Source organism: Eucyclogobius newberryi, unplaced genomic scaffold (genome assembly GCF_026437365.1).
Source record: "Eucyclogobius newberryi isolate DKJ021-1_F unplaced genomic scaffold, fEucNew1.0.hap1 SCAF_13, whole genome shotgun sequence".
NCBI classification, from domain to species: domain Eukaryota; kingdom Metazoa; phylum Chordata; class Actinopteri; order Gobiiformes; family Gobiidae; genus Eucyclogobius; species Eucyclogobius newberryi.
In genome coordinates this window covers 23,176,904-23,202,419 of record NW_027315757.1, presented here as the reverse complement: position 1 = coordinate 23,202,419, position 25,516 = coordinate 23,176,904, and the positions used below count along the sequence as shown (strand labels likewise).

Sequence of the window (25,516 nt, the reverse complement as noted above, 5' to 3'; positions counted from 1 at the left end):
ACCTTACCATCTGATATTTTCTGATATGGTTTTAGAACTATGTAAAACCTGCTGACTGTTTCAACTGAACAAGATTTTTTTTAAATTTTTCTCCACAGAAATAATTTTGTATAGCCTCCAACTGAAACTATTTGGCTTCCTGAGTACCACCAGATCTAAACCAGGTTTATAACAGGTCTAAAATCAGACTACACAAACTATACACAGGTTATAAAAAGACTAACCCAAAGGAGGACAAAAATGTGGATTCAATTTACCGGTACTTGAAATTCAGCAAATGTTTAAACTGCAGGGGAATCCACGCCCCACAGTTTGAGAACCACTGGTTCCCAACCTTCTTTGTCTCGAGAACCCCCAAAGCTTTCTCACCCTTTGAGTGCCCCCCGACTTTAGTGCCAGGCAAAAAAACCTGTTTATAGTTGTATTATTGCAGTTTTCTTATTTTTTTTAACATGATGCCCAATATATTCTTGATGGTTTAAAATGTACCACAAAGCCATTTCCCCCCCCAAATACTTTCTCTTCTACCTTCTTACATCTGAAACCTCTTGTACTTCCTTGTAAGAGCTCGCGTATTATTGCACCCCTGTTTGGGAAACACTGACCCACACGATATAGTTCTCCTTCAGCTGCTCTTTATTAAATTATTAGACTGGACCGTCATTTTTGTTTATATAAATAGGCAATTCACAGTGCACAAAGTGAAAAGAACAATGTATATTACAATCTAAATCCATGGCACAAAGTCTATGTGCACTGCAGAACAATGCCACAATTGTACAGAGAAGAGTGTAGTTGAAATTACTTAGGCGTTACAAATCATGTTGGTCAGAAAAAAAGAACTGCGCCACATTGTTAAAACTAGTAGGGTAAAATGTACAAAATGTATCATAATTCAACAAGTGTCTTTGTCGTAGTCCAGGACGTCTTAACACTTTTCTACTTTTTGTAGATTTAAAACAGAATAAAGCCAAAGCAAAATTATTATTTTTAATCAAAACTTCAATGTGCTGATGATACACATAATCTTTTATTTTTTTAAACAAACAACTTAATAAGCACGCTAAATAATCAACACTAAATGCCAGGAAAAGGCACGTTACTAAAACGTGAACACACAATGACAAAAGATGCAGGCGTTTCTTGTTAAATGCAGTCCTCATGAAGCATCACAGAAGTTAATTTACATGTGGGAATTTATAAGATGAAACACGCACTCTCAGGTCCTCAATCAAAACAGACACGACAACATCCTAATACTATTGACTGACGTTTATATAGCTTAGTCCTGTTATTTCTACGGCGACAACGGTTTGAATGGAGTATGTACAGCGACTGCTCTACGCGTGTTGATCGAACGTGGATTAGCCCTGGAGTGATGTGTTCAAGTCCACATGTCTGGGCTCGCTCTGTTGACTCAAAGCTGCCCATGATTTTGCATGTTTTGTATTAACTCTTCTAAGAGCCCCCTAAAGGCTGCATTCACAACGTACAAAGAGGTGTTAAAAAAACCAAGATGGAGGGCAGCGTTTGATCAGTCAGATGCTATTTTTTCATGCTATTTATATATACACACACACCAGTATTTTTTTTTTGTAGTTTGCAGTTATCCAAGACAGAAAATCCACAAATGCATGAATTTTGTTGTAATTTAATCCTGCTATTTACTTGGCGCCGCGGCTTGATTCAAGAAATATCTAAATGAATGATCCACAAATGTTGCTATTTTTTAGGGATTGGCTACATTAACGGCATTCAACTGACAACAATCACATGGTTAGGGTTGAATAATGGCACAATTTTCTAAAGAAATGGTCAAAATTAAACTGTGTGTCAGTTTTTGGGGAGAGGCCCAGTAATCAGAGATATTAACCATGAATCGGGTCAAAACATCTGCATTTGGACAGTTAAATGTCAAATTTGATTGGATTCTGACCTGTCCTCCAGCTCGATGTTAAACTATAAAGATTCTGTTACTTCTAAACACAAGTATTTTGACAATATTGTGGAAGACGGCTACTTCTCTAAAGAGTTTCATTTATAAAACTCTGTAGAGAAATGTTACTAAAAATCTACCTATGGACAAAACGCAAAGCAGATTTTTGGGGCAATTTTCTGCTCATTTCCATGTTATTTTGTCTTTTTATAGATAACAGACACGGAAAGCCACGCACGCAACGCTTTATAAATGTGACCCCTGGTAAATTGCAGAGCTAGAACAGATAATACATGCAATTATGAGATGATTTGTTTAATTGTTCTGGAAAAAAATAATACCATCTAATTCAAACCTGCCCTCCAACTCGATAAAACCACGTTAATACAACCGATTCGCCTTCCGTGTTGCTCTTTATTCACAGCTGCACTTCCTGTATTAGAGGTCCCACCTGCTCTTTCTTTTTTTGGGCGGATCAGGAACGGCAAACCCATCATCCCTGTCTTCATCTCTGTCACTTCTCCTCTCCTCCCTGTCCCTCCTGCTCCCGTCTCCATTACGACTGTCACTATGCCGACTGTCGCTATGACGGCTACTACTACTGCTGCTACTGCTGCTGCTATGGCGGTCCCGGTCTCCGTGGCGATCCCTGCCTCCGTGGCGATCGTCACTGTGGCCTCTGTCACTGTGGCGGTGGTGACTGTCGCTGTGCCGGCCCCGGTCGTCTCCATGGCGCCCGCGGTCGTCCCCGTGTCTGTCTCGGGAACTGTCCCGGGAGCTGTCCTTGGGCGGAGGCAGCGCCGGCGGGTAAAGAGGCTGGGGGCTCGGCTGGACGCTAGGCTGAATGCTGGGGACGGAGCTGAGGGTTCCAGCGCTGGTGAAGCCGGACATCTTTGGGCTGCTGGCGGCTTCTGTGGGAATAGAGCTGAGGCTGCCGGCGCTGGTCCAGCCGGAGGTGCTGCTGGACCTTGAGCTGAGCTTTGGGGCATTACCGGTGGCAGCAACAAAGTGACTCTTGTACTGAGCCTAAAAAAGGGAAGAGAGGAAAGAGAACAAAATGTATAAAGCTTTGATCAGCAAAAGAATTGTACGTATTAGGGCTGCAACAATTAAATCGATAAATTGTGAAAACTAAAAAATAATAGTAGTTGTTATCTGGACTCGACAGACTCTAAACGTATACAAAAAGCCCTTTTACAAACAAAGATGCAAAAATTAAACCATTTCTTTGTAAATATGTTCTATTTAGATGCCATCAGTCACCATATTTCAACCTTTATTTGGTTGATAATGTGTTATTTTTTTATCATCTCTATGTACAATTGAAATAATGGTTTGACTAGTATTGAATATTGATTTGGTAAGTACATACATTGAAAGCTTGTTTCATTGCAGCAATTCGATCTCCCATAGCTCCTGTAGTTGGTTTGCTGTAGCTTTCATAACTACTTGAAGACATGATACTGCTGCTGCTACCACCACCACCCTGAAAAGAACATAGAAACATTTAATTAATATTCACATTTTCTTTCTTCATTAATTATTTATTATTTTTTAACAAACTTACTGAGCTGTCAGCTCCGAGGCCCGGTCTTTCTTTGTAACCCAGACCGCCTCCACCAATGTTCAACTTCTTCCCTTTCCCACCCTTGAATCTGGACTTTCTGAACCAAGAATTCTAAAATGTATGTAAAAATAAATAAGCAATTATGCAAAAACATATTAAATGAAGACACAGGCTGTTTTAACTCTTACCTGCATGGCTAAATCCATCAGCTCCCTCGAGACAGCCTGATTTGCTCCCTCCAGATTTCGTACGAGGTCACCGGCAAATGACGTGTCTTTGTTGGTGAGGAGAGTGTAAGCCACGCCCTTCTCTCCTGCACGCCCCGTTCGACCGATTCTGTGCGTGTGTGTGTCGATGTCGCGCGCCACGTCGTAGTTCACCACCGTCCGAATAGATGGGATATCAAGACCACGGGCTGCACACAAGAGAACGACCTCGGTTAATACAGAACCACATTGTAGAAAAAGCTTCAGTTGTAGTCATCTGGACTCAGTTTGAAAAAATAGACGTTTCGACTCTCATCCAAGAGTCATTGTCAATAACAGAATTTAGGTCGAGAACTCCGATATTAATACTGTTCTGTGGTAAGACCCGCCCATTGGGAGGAGCCTTCCTGAAGTAGAAAGAGTTGTTTGTTTCAACAGAAACTCCCCCTTGTATCTACCGAGCTAGCCTATTCAGAATCTTAATGGGCTGTTAAAAACCTCTTTGTCTTTGTGAGACCCTGGCTCAACCACCCTGAGTACCTGATTAGCATCTGAATGTCCTTTACCTTTCCAGGGGTTCAGAATCCCATTATAAATAACAGGAAGATGAAACCTAAGCCCTCCATTTCTGTTTAAAGAAGGTCTTTCTTTTTTAACAAAAATAGCTTCCTTGACTCCTCTTTCAAACCATCTTTTCTCCCTGCTTAAAACCTTCACCTCACCGTCTTCAAACGAGTGATTAGAGGCTTCAAGATGGAGATGCACGGCACTCTGAGGTCCTGAACTAGTATTTCTTCTGTGCTGATAAAGCCTCTTGTGTAGAGGCTGTTTCGTCTCACCTATGTAACGTTCTTTACAACTTTCTTCACTGCATTGGATCGAATAAACTACATTGCTCTGTTTTTGAGTCGGCAACTTGTCCTTTGGGTGAACCAGTTTTTGTCTTAAAGTGTTTCCTGGTTTAAAATAAACAGGGACTTCGTGTTGTCTAAAAAATTCTCTGCAGTTTTTCCGACAGGCCAGACACATAAGGGATAGAAACACCCTTCCTTCTCTGTTCAGTTTCCCTTTTGTCCTGCTTCTTGGTTCTCTTCACTCTGTTGAGAGCCCAAGCGGGGTAACCACAGGCTGAGAGGGCATTTCGGACATGTTTTTCCTCTTTCTTCTTGCCCTCTGAGCTGGTGGGCACACCTTGAGCTCTGTGTTGTAAGGTTCTGATCACCCCCAGCTTGTGCTGTAGTGGGTGGTTGGAGCCAAAGAGCAGATACTGGTCCGTGTGTGTAGGTTTCCTATATACTTCTATTTGGAGTTTCCCGTCCTCTCCTCTGATCGTGGAACAATCAAGAAAGGCCAAGCGATTCTCCTTAGCGTCTTCTCTTGTAAACCTAATATGTGGGTCCACCGCATTGATGTGATCAGAGAAGGTTTCCAGCTCTTGTTTCTTGATTGTTACAAAAGTATCATCGACATAGCGGAGCCACAGTTTTGGAGCTATGCCTGAGAATGAGGACAGTGCCTTCTTCTCAAAGTGCTCCATGTACAGGTTGGCCACTATGGGAGAGACGGGCGAGCCCATGGCACAGCCATGAATCTGTCTGTAAAATTGTCCCCGGAATTGAAAGTAAGTGGTGTTCAGACAGATGTCCAACAGTTTACATATGTGTTCAGGTGTCAGTTTGGTCCTTTCCTGTAGGGTGCTGTCTTCCTGCAGTCTGATCCTCACTGCTGCTACTGCATCAGTGGTCGGGATGCAGGTGAACAGGGACACAACATCATATGAAACCATGAGGTCATCTGGGTCCAGTTGGAGATGTTTCACTTTATCCACAAAGTTGTGCGTGTTTTCCACATGATGTTCCGAATTCCCCACAAGCGGAGCCAATATAGTTGTTAAATGCTTGGCCACATTGTAGGTGATGGAATCTGTGCTGCACACTATGGGTCTGAGTGGAACCTCCTTTTTGTGTATTTTTGGAAGGCCATAAATGCAAGGCATGGCTTCACCAGGATACAGTCTGTAATACAGAGGCCGGTCTATCGCTTCCTCTTTTTCCAGCCTTTGTAAACAGTCTATCACTTTCTTCTTGTAGCCACTGGTCGGATCTCTTTTCAAGCGTTCGTATGTGGTCGTGTCCTCGAGGAGGGTGTGGACTTTGGCTTCGTAATCAGCTGCGTTGAGAATCACAGTGCAACGTCCCTTGTCTGCTGGGAGGATGTTGATGCTATGATCTTTTTCCAGTGCTGAAAGTGCTTTCCTCTCTTCAGCTGTGATATTTGAAGGCGGTGGTTTGGCACTCTTCAGGGTCGCTGTGACACGTAACCTCAGGTCTGTAGCCTCCGATTCAGTCATTTTGTTGTTCCTAATTGCAGTTTCAGTGGCTGTGATGTAGTCCTCTGTAGGGATGTGTTTAGAGGTGACAGAAAAGTTGAGACCTTTAGAGAGCAGAGAGCAGGTTCAATCTTAGATGCAGACAAAACAACATGATCCCGAAGAGCCTGCAGATCAAATCACCGGTCAGAGGACACAGAGCAGAGAAGATTTGGAGAAGGAGCCTTATGCAGATGCTCAGTGAAAGGATCCAGGAAAACAACGTCAGAATTGATAAATTGAAAGGCAGAACAGGAACTTTACAGGAGAAATTAACCAGCATACTCCCTGAAGAAGCTTTCAAAAGAGTGCTGGATTTTACACAGACAGCACAAGAAGCACAGCACAGGAAGAGCAAAGAACGCCAAATCAAGAAGTTCAACATTCTTTTGAACAAAAAGAATGCAGGTGAGGTCGAGCTAGACATTAGGACTGAGACAGACAAATTAGCGACCAGCAAAAACAATTGGATTAAGAACCTATCAGATCGTGTTCTGACACAGGCAGAAAAGGAGGTGCTCTCTAAAGGTCTCAACTTTTCTGTCACCTCTAAACACATCCCTACAGAGGACTACATCACAGCCACTGAAACTGCAATTAGGAACAACAAAATGACTGAATCGGAGGCTACAGACCTGAGGTTACGTGTCACAGCGACCCTGAAGAGTGCCAAACCACCGCCTTCAAATATCACAGCTGAAGAGAGGAAAGCACTTTCAGCACTGGAAAAAGATCATAGCATCAACATCCTCCCAGCAGACAAGGGACGTTGCACTGTGATTCTCAACGCAGCTGATTACGAAGCCAAAGTCCACACCCTCCTCGAGGACACGACCACATACGAGCGCTTGAAAAGAGATCCGACCAGTGGCTACAAGAAGAAAGTGATAGACTGTTTACAAAGGCTGGAAAAAGAGGAAGCGATAGACCGGCCTCTGTATTACAGACTGTATCCTGGTGAAGCCATGCCTTGCATTTATGGCCTTCCAAAAATACACAAAAAGTAGGTTCCACTCAGACCCATAGTGTGCAGCACAGATTCCATCACCTACAATGTGGCCAAGCATTTAACAACTATATTGGCTCCGCTTGTGGGGAATTCGGAACATCATGTGGAAAACACGCACAACTTTGTGGATAAAGTGAAACATCTCCAACTGGACCCAGATGACCTCATGGTTTCATATGATGTTGTGTCCCTGTTCACCTGCATCCCGACCACTGATGCAGTAGCAGCAGTGAGGATCAGACTGCAGGAAGACAGCACCCTACAGGAAAGGACCAAACTGACACCTGAACACATATGTAAACTGTTGGACATCTGTCTGAACACCACTTACTTTCAATTCCGGGGACAATTTTACAGACAGATTCATGGCTGTGCCATGGGCTCGCCCGTCTCTCCCATAGTGGCCAACCTGTACATGGAGCACTTTGAGAAGAAGGCACTGTCCTCATTCTCAGGCATAGCTCCAAAACTGTGGCTCCGCTATGTCGATGATACTTTTGTAACAATCAAGAAACAAGAGCTGAAAACCTTCTCTGATCACATCAATGCGGTGGACCCACATATTAGGTTTACAAGAGAAGACGCTAAGGAGAATCGCTTGGCCTTTCTTGATTGTTCCACGATCAGAGGAGAGGACGGGAAACTCCAAATAGAAGTATATAGGAAACCTACACACACGGACCAGTATCTGCTCTTTGGTTCCAACCACCCACTACAGCACAAGCTGGGGGTGATCAGAACCTTACAACACAGAGCTCAAGGTGTGCCCACCAGCTCAGAGGGCAAGAAGAAAGAGGAAAAACATGTCCGAAATGCCCTCTCAGCCTGTGGTTACCCCGCTTGGGCTCTCAACAGAGTGAAGAGAACCAAGAAGCAGGACAAAAGGGAAACTGAACAGAGAAGGAAGGGTGTTTCTATCCCTTATGTGTCTGGCCTGTCGGAAAAACTGCAGAGAATTTTTTAGACAACACGAAGTCCCTGTTTATTTTAAACCAGGAAACACTTTAAGACAAAAACTGGTTCACCCAAAGGACAAGTTGCCGACTCAAAAACAGAGCAATGTAGTTTATTCGATCCAATGCAGTGAAGAAAGTTGTAAAGAACGTTACATAGGTGAGACGAAACAGCCTCTACACAAGAGGCTTTATCAGCACAGAAGAAATACTAGTTCAGGACCTCAGAGCGCCGTGCATCTCCATCTTGAAGCCTCTAATCACTCGTTTGAAGACGGTGAGGTGAAGGTTTTAAGCAGGGAGAAAAGATGGTTTGAAAGAGGAGTCAAGGAAGCTATTTTTGTTAAAAAAGAAAGACCTTCTTTAAACAGAAATGGAGGGCTTAGGTTTCATCTTCCTGTTATTTATAATGGGATTCTGAACCCCTGGAAAGGTAAAGGACATTCAGATGCTAATCAGGTACTCAGGGTGGTTGAGCCAGGGTCTCACAAAGACAAAGAGGTTTCTAATAGCCCATTAAGATTCTGAATAGGCTAGCTCGGTAGATACAAGGGGGAGTTTCTGTTGAAACAAACAACTCTTTCTACTTCAGGAAGGCTCCTCCCAATGGGCGGGTCTTACCACAGAACAGTATTAATATCGGAGTTCTCGACCTAAATTCTGTTATTGACAATGACTCTTGGATGAGAGTCGAAACGTCTATTTTTTCAAACTGAGTCCAGATGACTACAACTGAAGCTTTTTCTACTATGGAACACGCCTGGACGAATGAGGGATTACACCGACACAGAACCACATTATTGACTGATTAGGCAAATCATCACTGTCTATTGATGAAGTCGTGGTACCTTTAAGCAGGTGGCAGGAATGGAATTTAATTTGATGAGAGTAATATTGTGAGACTATTTGTGAACCAGCAATACTTCATGCATGTAGGATAAGAGGGCTTCTGAAACTAAGATTATCACACTAAAATCTGGTCATTTAAAGGCGCAATGGATGATTTTTCGGCGATTTGAGAACACAGGCGAAAGTGCGCATGCGCACTCCCCGGTGCAGACTGATACAACACACACGCGCGTTTGTTTATTAGCGCGACGGATCGCATCGCATCTCTTGTCTCCCGTAGATTTCCGTCTCTTATGAGTCAACTCGAACAGTCTTTCTCCGTCTTAATTTTGTCCCGTACACTGAGGGAACTATATTATGATAGATCAATGCGCTTAGACACGCAGGACCTTGCTGCTCTCGGGGGACGAGCCACACGCGGCTGCAGGTGAGCGGTAGGTGCGTTTTATGATTGATACGTGGCAAGACTAATTGGCAGTCCACGCCACGAGGAAATAAGACTCAGATTTGGGCCAAAAAAATCGTCCATTCAACCTTTAAGGTGAGGTAAACAATTTTTAACCTATTTTTAAACAATTTTTAACTTTTTTTATAGTTTATTTACAGTGTTGACTCGGTTTTATTTTACTGTGTGCAGCACTTTGGAAAAGAGCTTTTGTTGTTTAAAAACAGCTTTTGTTGTTAAAATAAAATGTGCTATAGATATAAAGTGGATTCGACTGGATGTTTCTATAGTGTTTGTGTTTTATAGGTTCCATTTTAAGCTTTGATATTATTTGTTTTTTTAATGTGATATACAAAAAAGGATGGATTGTATATATATACACCTAAAACTGTGTACAAAAAAATCTATTCTTTAAATCAGTGTGCTCACCTGCTACATCAGTGGCTACCAGAACAGGCAGATTCCTCTTCTTAAAGTCAGATATGACCTTGTTCCTCTCACTCTGGTCCATGTCTCCGTGAAGCAGGCCCAGGCTGTAGCCCTCCTGGGTCAGGTTTGTGGCCAGTTCGTCAGAGTTTGCCTTCTTTGTGACGAAAATGAGGACTGAGCCCGAGGACGTGAACTCAACCAGCCTCCGTGTCAGCCAGTTCCACTTATCAGAGGGAGTGGGCAGCATCTCCACCACTTGAGTAACATCCTCATTAGCCTAAAACAGAAAAAATACAGGTGAGATTTAGATGTTGGTAGTGAACTGTCTATAATAGGATGTCAAAAAATCTCATAATATCATCTCTAATAAGAAAATGAGTCCAATCACTTTAAAGTTTAAAGTTAAGGCAACGTTTTTGATGGACAACCGAAATATCATCAGGTTATCGTTATCGGGAGAACCATAAAAATGTTAATTTGAACGTATCACCTGCGTCTTGGGCCATTATGTTAAAACATTTAAATATTTATCCTCGTTATTTTAAGGTCTTGTTTTATGAAAAGTGTATTAAATTCTTACCTCTCCAATGTCTCCTTGCACAACACGAATAGGATCTAGCAGGATGTCTCTGGCCAGTCTCTCTATCTTCTTTCGAAAAGTTGCACTGAACAGAAGGGCTGTGAAAGACCAAACAAAAATAGTATTTATCGTCACTGCAATAAAAATAGACTTTTAACAGAGAGGAAAAAAATCTTACTTTGTCTGTCTGGGCGCACATGGCTGGCAATAGATCTAACTTGGTATTCTAAAAATAAAAAAGGCACAAAAATAAAGTAATTCACACAACATAAATATTGGTTAGCTGTTAAAGTAAAAACGTACCAAAGCCCATATCAAACATGCGATCGGCCTCGTCAAACACCAGATATGTGACTCTCTGAAGAGATGTGGCCTTCTTCTTAACATGATCAATCAAACGACCCTATTTGACATGAAAATAAAGTGGTTATTGTTACTGTGACAAACAAACAACATAAATTAGACAAGTAGTTTCTTACCGGAGTGCATACAACTATTTCTGCCCCTTCCTGAAGCGCCTTGGACTGCTCCCACATGCTTCCTCCTCCATAAACCGCCACTGATCGCAACGAGTAGGCTTTCCCAAAACGCTTACACTCGGCATGAATCTGGAGGAAAATTTATATTACGGTAGATTTTTTAAATACTTTTCATACTTTAAGAAGCATAAAATAAAGAAAAAGTACTTCCATTTGGACTGTGATGATAATAAATGTCACCATAATATTTCAAAGCTACTCAGATGATTGTGGAAACGTCGTAAAACTTTTGTCCAGTTGACAGAACTGAATTTTATTTAGCCATGTCCTTATTAACTTTTTGGAGCTCAATATTTATTGTATTTATCTTTTTCTTTTATTGTTGTATGATTAAATGCACGCTGTTGTAGATTGTCGTATAGAGTCTTCTTTTGCTCTAGCTGCACACTGTTAGATTTAAGACTATTTAAAAGTTATTTATCTTGTTTTTATTGCATGAATCTATTCTCCTGCTGCTCTTGAACTGTGTGTTGCAGCACTGGAATTTTGACTTTGTGGGTTTGTAAGTTCTTTGATCTTATCTTAGTGACTAATGAATGAGGCTAGTACTCATTATTGATACCACAGTGTTTATTGCACTACTACCATAATTGCAACTCAAGTTAGGCTGTTAGACATGGTTCATTTAGGAAAAAGGGCTCACTTTGACACTTGTTACCTTGACAGGGTTACTCCCATACTTTGTAACTTACCTGCTGACAAAGCTCTCTTGTTGGGCAGACGATGACTGCAATGGGACCATCTCCTGTCTCTAGCTCCTTCTGGTCCATAATATGAACCAACATTGGCCAAATAAAAGCTGCCGTTTTTCCACTACCAGTTTTTGCAATACCAATCATGTCGCGGCCAGATAAAGCAATGGGTACACCCTTCGTAAATGACACAATTGAGAGGGAGAGAAAGCATTGTTTGATCAGTATTATATGACTACTGTTAGCATATTTTCACACAAACAATTGTAATACCTGGCACTGAATTGGTGTTGGTTTTGTGTATTCAGATTTGCGGATTTGGTGCATCAGCTGTTCGTCAAAGCTAAAATGGGCAAAGCTAGTACCTGTCTTTGGAGGAGCTGCCCCAGAAACCTTAAAAAAACAACAGTGCACAATTGGAGAAAAAAAAAACATCACAAGAAACATCTTTGAAAACTGAAATATTGATTATTTACTTACCCTCAAATTCAGTTTTTGCCTGAGCTCTACAACCTGTGTTCCAGTCAGGCTACTAAGCTCCTCGTGTTCTTGATAAAAGTTTTTCTCAAAGGGAGGATAATCGATCTGTTGATACAATTGTATGTCAATAAAACACGTTCACATGTACTACACTTGCTTGTTCACTCTTCATTGATTAGCTGTACCTCCGAATGGTCAATCGGTGGAAGGGGCAAGATGATTTTCTTTGTGGTTGAAGGAATTGGGTTTCCATCACTGTCATAGTCAATGTTTTCCTCCTCTTCCTCCAGGGTCAGCCCTGCGGTTGGATTCTCTGCCATGTAACGGAAATAAGCTTCCTGCAGAGAGCAGAGTTAATTGTGTTACAGCAGAAATCATTATAACAAAAGTTGCCAAAAACTAAAACAGCAGCTGCAAGGCCAATCTCACAAAAATGTTTTATCCAAAACTCAATATATGCTGCTAAAAGTAGCATTATCTGATATATTTGTTCTTATTAAAAGAGTACATTTAGTTTTTTTCCCCACAGAGTTTATTGTAAAAGCAGCAAGCACCTTTTGGTCAAAATCAGACCACTGTGTGTCATCTGCATCTAATTATACAACACTTTATTGATTACAACCCCAGATTAGTCTGTTCCGTTGCAATGTTGTGTTTTGGAATGAGAGTCGTCTGAAATAGCAGCTCTAAAGCTCTGCATGTTTCCAAAAATGCATGGATATAAACTAGGAATGGGAATAAGGATTTGAGAGTCAGGAAAAAGTTAGAACCACAGGTAACTTTTTAAATGCCTGCTTACTCTTTGCACTAGTTGAGAACATGATACCTCAACTTTAATACAAAGAGCATATGAATTATTTGATATGCAAAATAGTTGATGGCAATGCAACCTGGAGAAATAACAAGGTAAAAATACATGATATAGAGACCTCCCTTGGTGGCAATAATACTTTCAGACTATGAACTGCGGAGGGCTCACTCACTTGTTCATCCTCCTCTTCAATGTCATCGCGAATACCCCTGAAAAGAGAAGCGGAGAAAAAAAACTTCCCTGCGGCTTGTTCACACACCCACATCAGCCCCCTTACCCCTACAAAAAGCAATTAACTTACCTGATTCGGTCAAATACAGGATAAATAAAAAAGGCACACAAACTGCTTTCTATATAATAAACTAATTTGCACAAAAATGTCTTACTTGTCAGGATTCTCTTTCTCTTTTTCCTCCAATATCTTCATATCTCTTGCAGCTTGGCTCTACAACAAAAATATTAACAAAAACATATTTATCATCAAGACAATACAAACAGCTCATTATTAGAATATATTTAGTTTCTTTCTCTCTTATCACCTCAACTTCTGCCATAAAGGCATCCAAAGGGTCATCTTCGCTGTCAGAACCCCTGCCAGACTTCATCTGCTGCCGTGTGGGCGAGTTCTCTGCTGGGATATACGGCAGATCCACATTGTTGCTGGCATCCTCTTCATCATCTTCAAAATACCTTAAATATAAAATAGGAGACCAACTGGCATTCAGATTCCTCTCATCTAAAATTGAAGTGAATAAACTGGTACTTACGCATTTTCTTCATCAAAGTTGGCTCGTTTAGTTCCTATTTTGTAGAACGATGGCATCTGCTGATTCTTGCCATATGCTCCACTAGATCCCGAGCCTCCAAATGTGGTGTGAGTCTTTGGTGGAACAGGAGGTTCATCTTTTTTCCCTCCAAGGACAAATCCTCCAAACCCAAACCCTCGCTTGCCACCTTGGCCGCCCTTGTTCCAGTTCATTGTGCTCTTAAAAAAAAAGTAGAATTGTACAGCAAATTTGTCACAGAAAGTCACATAGGTGCATTGAAAGTAAATGAAGTCTTTCTTATTAGTCATACATTACTGGGGTGCAAACTTGCTATGCTATGATGATGAATATGGCGGGAAAAAGACGGACTATAATTTAGGCTCATAGAGATAATAACTGCAATAACACCATATGATTTTCATTTTGTATCAAACAGGAAGCACATTCCCAATCAAAATAGCAAGCAGTAACATTATGATACAACACTGAAAGCCAGCACACCCAAAGGTCTTGATTATTTTGCGAGGAAAAAAAGTTATGATCATGTTTTCTATATAAATCTCACTTTTTAACAACCAAACAGGTGGTAACATATGGTATATACCAAACAAAAAACTACTGTACCATGGTAATAATAATTGAAGTTGTGTACGTTAAGTTGTTAATGTATACAAGTGGTTGTAGTAGTGTAACTGACATGTACATTATGTGTAACAAATAAACAGCCTAAGCAACCAGTGCATTTACTTTATAGAAGCAAAATAGCCGATGTGATGTAGAGTAAAACATTATTCTATTGAAAAGATTGTAATAAGAAATTATTGAGTAACTTTAGCTTCCTAAACAATGGAATATCTTTTGATAACATTTTCTAGAATATTATAGCTTTAGCATTAGCTTCAAGGCCGCAAACGAGACTCGGGTGAAGCTGTCTCATCGACACACAGCTAGAAAACTGCTATTTGGTGGGATCTAGGGTCATGTCTGCGTCTATACGTTTGTACATAATATATTTGTTGACACGATTAGAGATAATGATGAAAATAAACCTTTTTCTCGCGGCGAGAGCAGTTTCTGTATTTTCTGCGATGATGGCGGTCGCATACGTCATCAAAACGCGCTAACCGAGTGTGGGCGTGGCACGTACATTTTGTGCGACGCAAACGGAGCTGTATTTTTTACCAACGAGGAGGGAAGATGTCAACAAAGCGCCTCTATGAGAAAGATGCGTTTGTCAAGTAAACCCTCTGGAAATGCAATTCTGTTTGTTCAGCTGTTGTTATCTCAAAAGAGAACAGGTACTTGTAAATCTCGGTGATCTTCATTGTTATAACAGGACTTGGCTAACGGTTTTGCACGTTAGCGAGCCATTAGCGAGGCTTAGCAACAGCAACTATTCAATTAAACCAGCTTTTAACGTTAAGGCTATCAGCTGTTCTTACACCTGTTTTAGACAAATGTTCCAAATCTATCTGTCTGTTAAAGCATTTTTTTTTGTAGGGGATATTTCATCTGGAACATTCTTCAATATGATGCTTTTGTTTGATTTACTCTCAGTGGCCTTAACTTGATTTTTATAATATATGGTGCCATCTGTTTCTTTTTCATGAATATAGTCGCCTCGTGGGTTTCAACGTTATACAGTTACAAATACAAGAGGATTCAATGTCGTTTCTTGTAAGTTAATTTTCGTTTGCACTTTTTGTTCTGTTGCTTATGCCTTTCTTTTAATCTTCTCTTCTTTTATCCTATATTTCTCTTTTCTCCTTCATGCATCTGATTTGTCTTTGTCAGCGCTGGGTTACTGAAAAATTGAGTGTGGAAAGCCTGTGGGATTTGGAGTTTTTTGGAGGTGAGAACACAAAGCCAAAATCAGGCTATTTTAGCTAGAAACCTCAATTAAGTGAATCACCTTATTCATTTTTGTTTTTTTTGGTCATAGCTCTACTTTGCTTTTATCAAAGCATCAGTTCTATTTTCAGGCTGGTTAAGGTGCATGCTAGGGGCTTGTGTGGACTTTTTATGAATCGTTTGAGCTACTTTTTGGGAAGATGTTTTTATTCATTTATTGATTCATTTTCTACCGCTTGTTCCCATTAGGGGTCACGGTGACTAGAGCCTATCCCAGTGAGTTTGGGCCTTAGATGGGGTACACCCTGGACAGGGGCAGGCTCGTTGCTGGTTTAACAGAATGTTTTCTTGTTTAAGCTATTTTTCAATAGAAATTAATAACATTTATGCCTGAAATAATAATTTGCTATTGCTTAAGCTATTGTGGTCAAAGTACATTTCTTCTTAAATGGCTCCATTTTTTTGGCTGTCACAGTGCTGCATGCTTGCTTCATGCGCATTGCATTTCATCCAAATCAAAGAACACCCAGCATATCTGAGTCAGACATATCTTGCTTTTTATTTAGCAGTTTTGTTGCTGTACCAAATATTGTATAATTCTGTAGGTTGTTATCGTTTATCATATAATGTTGACCCACTCTGGCCTGTAGACAGCCGACCCATGAGCTGCTGAGAAAACGGACCCTCTTCTCTTTTGTTCATGTCTTTATGTCATTGACATCATTTCTCTGCCCCAGAGCAAGCTCAGGGACTCTCTCACAGGAAAGTAAGTGTGGTACTCCTGTCACTGCATCTCCACGTTCAACCTGCCTTTGTGTGTGTGCGTGCGAGCATGTGTGTGCGCACAGACCAGTGTCACTAAAGGCTCTGCACTAAATGCATGCATGAGCAATCATTCCATGACACTGACCCATTCAGAAAGCCACTCACCTCACTCCAGCGGACTGGGACAGAGTACAGTCAATGCATTGAATAAATTATAAATCCAGGCTCCAAAAATGTGCACATTTTTAGCAGATTCCTTTGAGTTCTACTGTTAGCCTTTCACGATAACACTCTTGTACACTGTAGCTGCTTTACTAGTGCAGATAAAATCTTGCTTTGTTCTAAAAGGGTTTAGTTCTCTCAGACATTTGGTGTTGTTTTATGTTGGTTTTGCCGATGGTGACAGCTGCTGTTCTTTTGACAGTCTCCTGTGTCTCTGTGCATCTTTGCAGGCCGGTGGATGCAGATGGATAAACTGTTTGTGAACAGCTTTAGCAATGCATGGCCATCCTTTTCTGTATCGGATCAAAATGGCAGTCCATAAAGAGCCATTTGATCGGATCTTAGAAATGATAGCTGCCAGAGCATGAGACTTGTGCAAAAAAAATGTGACTACCGGTAACCTGACACTTGACTGAGGCCATCTGAGGCTTTAAGCTCTCATTCACATCCTGCCTACAGTCACCATGGAAACAGATCAGATAGTCATGCGACATCCTTAATTTTGCATTTACTGCCAATTATTTGTCATTTCCATCATTTAGACTCGGGAGTCCTCACTATAAACACTATTAATCACAAATGTGTATCGTATAAACATGCTGATTTGATATTGATAAATAAACATATTTACTGTAGAGTTCTGATTTTATGACTGTTGCCTTGAGATACAATGCCCCAGGTCACCCTTGAAAAGAGGTTTCAAGAGGTTTTTTACCTGGTTAAATAAAGATGAATAAAAATGGAAACAATAACAAAACAAAAAGAGTAACTAAAACATTAATTCTGGTACTACCACAGTAATCCTCTTCCTTCACGCCGCTCGTGTGTGTCTTTCCCAGGCCCATGAAGACAGTGCGGAGAGTTTGACCTCGCTGCCGTGCCGGGACACAATGGGCTGCTTCCTTCCCGACAACAGCGCCTACGAGCCCCTCACTGTCATCGGTAACACTCCCACCTACCTCTGACTGTCACTGTGCAACAAAAGAACATGATGTTGTTCTTAATATCAATTGTGCCCATACAATTATATCTATTTGTTAGTCATGTAAAAGAGGAACAAGAAAGCCATTGTTCAAGCAAGAGTGTTATCTGGATTTTAACATCAAGTAATTCAAATTGAAAAAAGTGAATGAGCTGTGTGCAGCAGAATGTTAAAGGGTCGAGTTAGTAAACCACACTTACGAGGTACTGGTATAAGTACTTGAAATACCTGATTTTAGGCTGTGCATTTAATCCAAGTTTAATTGAGATTGAGATTCAGTCGTTTCTAATCGTCAATGATCAGCCTGGGACTTTTTAATCGAGAGGTCAGTAAAAGCATGTGGGTTTGAGCAGAACTTAGACTCAAAAATGAATGAATGAATGAATGATTATTTGTGTTTATTGGCAATTATTAAGTCTATATAGTTTATGTAAAAGAAGATTTATTCATTTATTTCATAATGAGATAAAATTAAAATGTAATTGATGATTCATTTTAAATCGCCCAGCCCAAACTGGGTTGATCATACAATAACTTATTCAGTGTTTATGCAACATAAATCATAATCTATAATTATAAAATTGAAAGAAACCGAATTTTTAGAAACTGCCTAATAACTTATATAGTGCTGTCTGAAGACCAGCCAGGCATAAAAATATATCACAAGCAACTTGTATTTATATACCACAGTCTAAGGTGTTTTTTAGTGGTTTCCACCTTTCCCTCAAGACATAAATACATTTCTATCGTACAAATCATAATTCATGTTGGAACAACTTTGTATTGTTGTAAATGCTTTAATGAGGTTGTTTAAATAGATGTTTTGGGTTTAAGGCCAGGGTCTGGATCAGCTGATGACCGTGAACCTGGCTCGGTACAGACCGACTGGAGAGCATGTGGCCATACGACGCATCGACCTGGAGTCCTGCACCAATGACATGGTCACATACCTGCAGGTGTGCATCGAATGACATCCTCCACTGAGAGTTTTCTGTCTTTTCTCATCTTCTCATGTTATTACATGAAAGCGAATTGAACTGCTTTCATAGTAGGATGGCCAAAACTGTAATTTTTCTGTCCAACAGGCGGAACTGCATGTGTCAAAGTTGTTCCACCATCCCAGTATTCTCCCTTACAAGAGTATTTTTATCGCAGAAAATGAGTTGTGGGTCATCACTCCCTTCATGGCTTATGGTAAAACTGCAGCAATATCTCATTATTTTGATATTTATATTTACCTTGATTTTATTATTCTCAGGGTCAGCAAGGGACCTCATCTGCTCCCACTTCAACGATGGCATGGGAGAGTTGACTATTGCATATATTTTATTGGGGATGCTCAAAGCCCTAGAATATATCCACCACATGGGATATGTCCACAGGTGAGTGCAAACTGTCCCTTTTTTATTGACAGGCCTGTCGCAGTAACAAATATATCATTCATTTATTTTTCTGCATATATTCAGGCAAGTTTGATTGGGATTATCATAATTTTAGAGCTATTGTGTCATTGGCAAAAATGGTCTTCAGCATTGATCCTTATTCAGTAGAAATTCACACGACTACAAAGGGTGGGATTCAATAAGCCTTTTTCTTCCCATTCCTTTTCGAGCACAAATAAGAAATTCAATTCTTTGTTGGATGTGCCTATGGCCCTTTTGTTTTATGTTTGTGACATGTATATTTTGCTCGAAATTAATTGATAAGTAAATGAAAATGTGACTTGACTGGTTACCGACGCTATGACAGTGTTGTTAATTCAAGCTGTCGTTTGTGTAGGAGTGTGAAAGCGAGTCATGTGCTGATCTCAGCAGATGGACAGGTCTGCATGTCCGGCCTGCGCAGTATTTTCAGCCTGATCCGTCATGGACAAAGGGTCAGAGTGGTCCACGACTTCCCTCAGTACAGTATAAAGGTCCTGCCCTGGCTCAGTCCCGAAGTGCTACAGCAGGTATTGTACAGATATGTCCTGCAAAGATAGCCAGAATATACTGTATCGAGTGGGCTTGGTTCACGCGTGGCATCACAATATTCTAAATGGCCTATACTATAGTTATAGTTGCATATTTTTATATTGATTTCATTACAGAACCTTGAGGGTTATGACTCCCGGTCAGACATTTACAGCCTGGGCATCACGGCATGTGAACTAGCCAATGGACATGTTCCCTTTAAAGACATGCCTCCTACACAGGTAAGAAATACTGCAGTTTCGAGCATATACCAGGTAAAAGGTAAATGTTGTCCTTATTTTACGTTTGTATTGTTGTGACTCCTAGATGCTGTTAGAAAAACTGAATGGCACAGTGCCATGTTTGTTGGACACCACCACAATCCCCCCTGAGGAGCTGTCCTTGAAGCCGTCCCGCTCGGGGGCCGACTCTGGGATCTGCGAAGGTCCTGGAGCCGGGGTGAGGCACTCAAACGGAGACCATGGCTCCACTTCAGCGGGACATCCCTATAACCGCACGTTTTCCCCTCACTTCCACGCTTTTGTGGAGATGTGTTTACAGCGAGACCCACAAAAAAGGTTTGACACTGAGGTCTCTTAGAAACACAGTAAAGATATGATTCTAAAAATGTCTTTCTTCCTCCAGGCCATCTGCCACAACTCTGTTAGGACATCCTTTCTTTAAACAGGTTGGTACAAAGCTTTCCCCTTCTGGGATCATAGCAAACCTACGTAGTGCTCAGATGTCAATACTTGATACGGCAAATGGTATAATGTAGTTCTTTTTGTGGTTCTTTCCTGCTGTATGTTCAGTTTACCTTATTATCACATTTACTAATAATTATACAATGTATAAATACAATTCTGTGTAGAAATCCAAATATATTTTATGTACAAAAAAAATCAGGACTTGACATCAACATATTAAAGTTTGTAGTATACACTACAACTGCACAATATTGGAAATAATTGTGATATGGCTGCAAAGTTGATAATATTTTGACTTTTGATTTAATACACTTTTTGACACAATAGACACAAAGTTTTTATTTATTTTATTTATATTAAAACAAATCTGTTCATACCCTAATGTATTAGTTAAACTCTGTCAAAGTAAAAACTTGGACCGTAAAAGAAGAATGTTAAAACAGAGACAAAACCAAGAAAAATCGTGTTGACTGTTTTAGAGGCACTTTCTCTTGCCTTGAAATAAATGCTGTTTTTCCCCCTCAGATCAAGCGGCGTCCCTCGGAGGCGCTCCCTGAGCTGCTGCGGCCTGTGATGCCCATCACAAGTTATGAGCTGTCGCAGCCGCAGGACTCCTGCTCGGCTCTGGCCAGTCTGGAGTCTGGCCTCGGTCACCTGGATGTGGACGACTGGGATTTCTGACAAAGGACATTACAGTGGGACCGCACCCATATGTTACTGATGAACATTTGACAAGCAGGAGAATATGTTTTTGTAAAAGTTTTGTTGTAAATAGTTCAAATGTAAAGGAGTTGCTGTTTGATGAGTTAAAGCCAGCAGCCAGTTTGCCTCTTGCACGACGCTTCAGCTCTTAATGCACAGGACTTGCACTGATGGCCTCTGCCCTGTCCCCTGCATCACCCGTGTTCAGATTATACTCGCACGAGCCCACGTAACCAAAAAAAAAAGATAAATCCAGGTTTCAGTCCCAAACTGACGAGTGGGACGCTGCTACTGCAAACTCCAAGGACACTCTACCTCTTGTCTAGACCGTCAGATCACAAAGGGTCTCACACTGGCCCCTGCAGCGGACACGGGTCGTTTTCAGCTTTTCTGCAGTTTGTCCAGAGACTAGGACTCTTTCTCAGACTGTTAACTAAACCTTTGGCTTTATTATTCACGGTTATTTAGCCAATATTACATTTCATTCACACAGTTTTTGACTAAATGGGCCTCGATGACACAAACTTGTTTAAGGTTAAGGTGATTTGTATTGATCATAATAAAACAAAAGACAGGGATAAACAGGTAAAGGGGAAAAAAACAGGACAAAGCTTCAACAACCAGAGCCAAACTAAAGATCAGGATGTGGCCCAGTGCTAAATACGGACCGAACATCTGACAAAAACCATATCTACTTTAAAGTGCTTTTCCTTGGATATAAATTTGGACTTGATGTTATTTTATTGTGAATGTTCTTTCGGTGCTTGTTTTGTCTGGCTGCATGTAACTGAAAGTGAGAGCAAAGCGGTGTGTGTAATAAATATTGTCATATTGAAGGTGTGACACAAATATGGTTAACTATCTAAAATGTTTATTCAAAGTTTACACAGACACAAAACAAAGACGGCAGGAGGCGGGTTTAGTCTTCCTCTTCTGATGGAGGTTGGTCTGCTAAAGCTGCATTGTGTTTTTCCATCTTCGCCATCAGCTCTGGAATAAAAAGGGACAAAAAAACATGTCAGTTTCACGTGCTTTTATATATTACCGTACGACTCTTTTGTTACCTTTTGCTGGATTGAAGACTCCGTTGGTCTGAGTATTGCACACGTAGCAGCGCTTGGACTTGCGGTAATGCTGAAGAGCGCAGGTTTCACAAAAGTAGTGCTTGCATCTGGAAAACGCATGGTAAAAATGAACGCGTTGTAATGTAGACGGTACGTGAAAACGTTTAAGAATATATTTACTTTGTGACAATGGGTTTCTTGAAGGACTCTCTGCAGATGAAGCATTTGAATGGGATATCTTCGTCCCCACTGCTCACCTCATAGTTTTCCTCCTCTGCAATACAAACACTAACAATTAACATATTTAAAACAAACCAAAGTGTGACATATTGACTCCAGGGGTGGAAAGTAAACGAGTACAAATGCCTTAAAATGGAATAAATTACAATGGACACTTATTACTTTTTTTTTACTTGAGAGCAGGGATCTGCACTTTCTACTCGTCTACATTTTTGAACGGGATTGAAAGTTACAACATACTTTCCTTAACCGTTCGAGTGACTGAAATGGCGGGTTATTTTTAGCACATTCATAGTTTGATTTAACGTGCCAACATTGAACAAACAAAAACAACTATAGTACACTTGACTCCTCAATAATTCTCAAAAATCAGTCCTTTTTTACTCTAAAAGTACTTAAAATGTTACTTCAATACGTTTGTACTGCGTGTCACCACCTTTACAAAAACGCTTCCACCACTATTTTACTCACCGTTGGCCCCATATCTGCCCTCTTCCAGTTCCCTCTCAATTTGCCATCCGTGCTTGTAGTCCGAGCGATCGTGGAGGAACTTGCAGCTGTCTGAGCGAGCCAAAAGGGAATATTAGTAACAATAACGATTTTAGAATGACTATTGAAGCATTTAAATGTAAGATTGTTTAACGCGCACGCACCTCCAAAGCCGCAGAAGCCAGTCTCTTTGTAGTCCTTGCAAATGTCCGGCTGGTAATCCCACCTGACCGTCGCCCTTAGATGTTCAGGAGCCCGAATTGGCCCTTTCCTGTAACAAATAAATTCATTTGTAAAGCAAATATCACGCACAAAACAGCGTGCTTTAGAGAACAAGGAGGGTCTTACAATCACTAATAAAAACTAGTTTCACTTGCCTGACCATTCCAGAGGATGCATTTCCCATGGTTGTGTCTTTTGGTTTGATGAATTTCTGGTAATTGTTAATTCCGCGGTAGATTTTGTCATCTTCTTTGCCAGCTATTTCCTGTTAAAGAGGAATATACCCGTATATTTATTTGAAAGTAGGCAAAACCTGAAACACTACACCCAGCTCGCCACGTGTAATTAAATTAAATCTGACTCTCACCTCTTGAATTTTCTGACTTCTTTCAAAAATGGCTTGCGCGTCGTTATCTCGCTCGGTGTCCAGTTGATATGTTGCAGTTGCTCCCATGTCGCCAGGTCCTTCTGGTTTCTTTAAAAAAAATAAAAAACAACACTCAAACAATGCCAAGTATAATTATTAATAATAATAAATAGTCAATACCCACTATTGATCGTGTGGACTTGTAGGCGACTGTGACTTTTCCCTCTTTCTCCTCATCGCTGTCACTGGACGCGACGGTTTTTTTCTCAACTTTTTTTGTCTGGACAGAGTGATATATCCCAGTAAATACAAAGTACATTTAATCGCAGCAGGACAACGCATTATTACAGCTTACCATTTGAATCATGGGGTTGGCTTTGCCCTCTTTTCTGTTTCTTCTGATCACTGCGCTCTCCTCGTCATCACTACTGCCCACTGAATACACAAATATACAATCATGACGTCAGTGAGACTCGACTGCAATATCACTGTGTTAATGCCAAAAAGACGGTCACAAATTACTTTTTTCAGACAGGGATGCAAGAAACATTGGATTTGGAGACTAGTCAAACAATAATTTGCACTTTTAACTAGGGCTGGGCAATATAAACTTGATTGTTCAAAAGCAAAATAAAACATGTCTTCATAATTGTTTTCAGGAGCAAAAAACAAGACATTTAACATTGTCATTTAAGACAACAAATAGCCCAATTTCTTCCTCCTAAGTCTGAACTTTGCTCCAAACCACATACAGAATATTGCCTTTTTTTAAATATATTGCTGTGATAAAGCTGCCGTCTTTGTTATAAAAGGTGTTGTGTGTTTTAGAGTTTGTATAGTCCAGTTTACGATTGCAATTATCTAAATACGACAACGATTATTTTGAAAAGACACGATTTTTTCTGATTAATCGTTGCAGGACTACTTTCGACTGAGTGGCATCGAACTCACCACAAGAGGGAGACTGACACGGACACAAACATACAGCAGAATCTTCACATTATCTTGACAATTACTAGATATAGATCACATCATACGACATAATACTGAACATGATCCGTATGAACATGCACAATATTATAGATCCTGAGTGATTATCGGGGAAAAGCCATTGCTGGAGGAGAAATGACGTGCGCGTATGTTTAGACACAAAGCTACACGTAAAAGGTAAAATACTTTCTTATACCTTCTTTTTCGCTGTCGCTCGCCTTTCGCTTTCGCCCAGAGAATTTCTTGGTTGATTTTTTGAACAAAAAAGTGCATGATCCAGCTTTTGGCTCTTCAGAGTCCGCCATCTTTGTTTAGCATGAAAAACAATCAAAAGAGAAACAGCGCCATCTAGCGTACTGGAGCTGATAAAAATACCTTAAAAATAAATAAATACATTAAATGAATAAATAAAGATATGAAACGTTTTATCTTCTGTGACTAGGATGTAATGTATTGTTTATGATCTGAAAATGTGCCAGCTGTTGTGTCAGAATGTAAATTAAACTTCATAAAGCCTTTAAAATATGGGCGACAAACGTGAAGTGAAACATAATGGTATTCAGAGACAATTTAAAATGAAGGGGGTTTGGGTTGGGTGGGTAATAAAGTCTAAAGAATAAAGTCTGAGCGGTCGAAATGAGTTTCCTCCGCCGGGAGCTCGGAGTAGAGCCGCTGCTCCTCCATGTCGAGAGGAGCCAGCTGAGGTGGCTCGGGCATCTGTTCCGGATGCCTCCTGGGCGCCTCCCTGGGGAGGTGTTTCGGGCATGTCCCACCTGGAAGAGGCCAGGACACGCTGGAGGGACTATGTCTCTCGGCTGGCCTAGGAACGCCTCTGGATGAGGAGTTGGAAGAAGTGTCTGGGGGGAGGAAGTCTGGGAGTCCTTGCTTAGACTGCTGCCCCTACGAACCGGTCCCGGATAAGTGGAAGAAACTGGATGGATGGATGGATGGATGGAATAAAGTCTGAAGAATAAAGTCTGAAGAATAAAGTCTGAAGTATAGGCGGTCTAATTTAAGCCTAAAGAATTAAGTACCAAATAAAGTACCAGCCGCCATAAAACACCGAAGAAGAAGAAGAAGAAGAAGAAGAAGAAGAAGAAGAAGAAGAAGAAGAAGAAGAAGAAGAAGAAGAAGAAGAAGAAGAAGAAGAAGAAGATTATTCAAAATAAGGCTGTTCATCATTCAACTATTGGGATTATTGTGTACATTTTTTTCAGTATGGTTGCAAGGTAACGGTTGTAAAATGACCTCTTTCTGTGTATTATTTGCTGCCTATGTCTAACCAGGAAGTACAATTATAAACTTTACAAAAAACGTCAAACTGGAGCTATA

The 25,516-nt window shown here is 40.7% G+C and overlaps 3 protein-coding genes across 8 annotated transcripts; 1 reads left to right on the top strand and 2 right to left on the bottom strand.

The window, feature by feature from the left end:
• Nucleotides 1-975: 975 nt before the first annotated feature.
• Nucleotides 976-14,775, bottom strand: ddx42 (DEAD (Asp-Glu-Ala-Asp) box helicase 42). 3 transcript variants are annotated; one of them, XM_072442963.1, is made up of 18 exons: nt 14,681-14,775; nt 13,632-13,847; nt 13,404-13,554; nt 13,251-13,309; nt 13,037-13,073; nt 12,239-12,391; nt 12,054-12,158; nt 11,847-11,966; nt 11,574-11,750; nt 10,822-10,950; nt 10,646-10,745; nt 10,521-10,568; nt 10,343-10,440; nt 9,763-10,039; nt 3,692-3,918; nt 3,496-3,614; nt 3,309-3,408; nt 976-2,962 (listed from the first exon to the last, which is right to left on the bottom strand). In XM_072442963.1, exons 1-18 carry the CDS (start codon nt 14,740-14,742, stop codon nt 2,375-2,377), a joined length of 2,766 nt encoding a protein of 921 aa, XP_072299064.1. In that variant the 5' UTR covers nt 14,743-14,775; the 3' UTR covers nt 976-2,374. The 3 variants fall into 3 exon arrangements, with proteins under 3 accessions (XP_072299064.1, XP_072299065.1, XP_072299066.1); XM_072442964.1 differs by having other exon boundaries at nt 3,309-3,422; nt 3,504-3,614; nt 13,632-13,849; nt 14,681-14,770; XM_072442965.1 differs by lacking the exons at nt 13,037-13,073; nt 13,632-13,847; nt 14,681-14,775 and having other exon boundaries at nt 3,309-3,422; nt 3,504-3,614.
• strada (STE20 related adaptor alpha) lies at nt 14,771-21,663 on the top strand. Of its 4 annotated transcripts, XM_072442966.1 has the most exons (13): nt 14,780-14,929; nt 15,248-15,308; nt 15,426-15,483; nt 16,220-16,248; nt 17,309-17,411; nt 18,286-18,407; nt 18,537-18,645; nt 18,710-18,833; nt 19,231-19,402; nt 19,541-19,645; nt 19,731-19,981; nt 20,049-20,091; nt 20,636-21,663. In XM_072442966.1, the coding sequence occupies exons 2-13, from the start codon at nt 15,297-15,299 to the stop codon at nt 20,789-20,791; spliced, it is 1,284 nt and encodes a 427-aa protein (XP_072299067.1). In that variant the 5' UTR covers nt 14,780-14,929; nt 15,248-15,296; the 3' UTR covers nt 20,792-21,663. The 4 variants fall into 4 exon arrangements, with proteins under 4 accessions (XP_072299069.1, XP_072299068.1, XP_072299067.1 ...); XM_072442970.1 differs by lacking the exon at nt 16,220-16,248 and having other exon boundaries at nt 14,812-14,929; XM_072442968.1 differs by lacking the exons at nt 15,426-15,483; nt 16,220-16,248 and having other exon boundaries at nt 14,771-14,929.
• On the bottom strand, nt 21,662-24,528 carry rnf113a (ring finger protein 113A). Its single transcript, XM_072442971.1, has 10 exons — nt 24,381-24,528; nt 23,550-23,629; nt 23,379-23,474; nt 23,195-23,302; nt 22,983-23,092; nt 22,770-22,876; nt 22,588-22,677; nt 22,057-22,150; nt 21,877-21,983; nt 21,662-21,802 (listed from the first exon to the last, which is right to left on the bottom strand). The coding sequence occupies exons 1-10, from the start codon at nt 24,487-24,489 to the stop codon at nt 21,732-21,734; spliced, it is 972 nt and encodes a 323-aa protein (XP_072299072.1). The 5' UTR covers nt 24,490-24,528; the 3' UTR covers nt 21,662-21,731.
• Between the last annotated feature and the right edge of the window lie 988 nt (nt 24,529-25,516).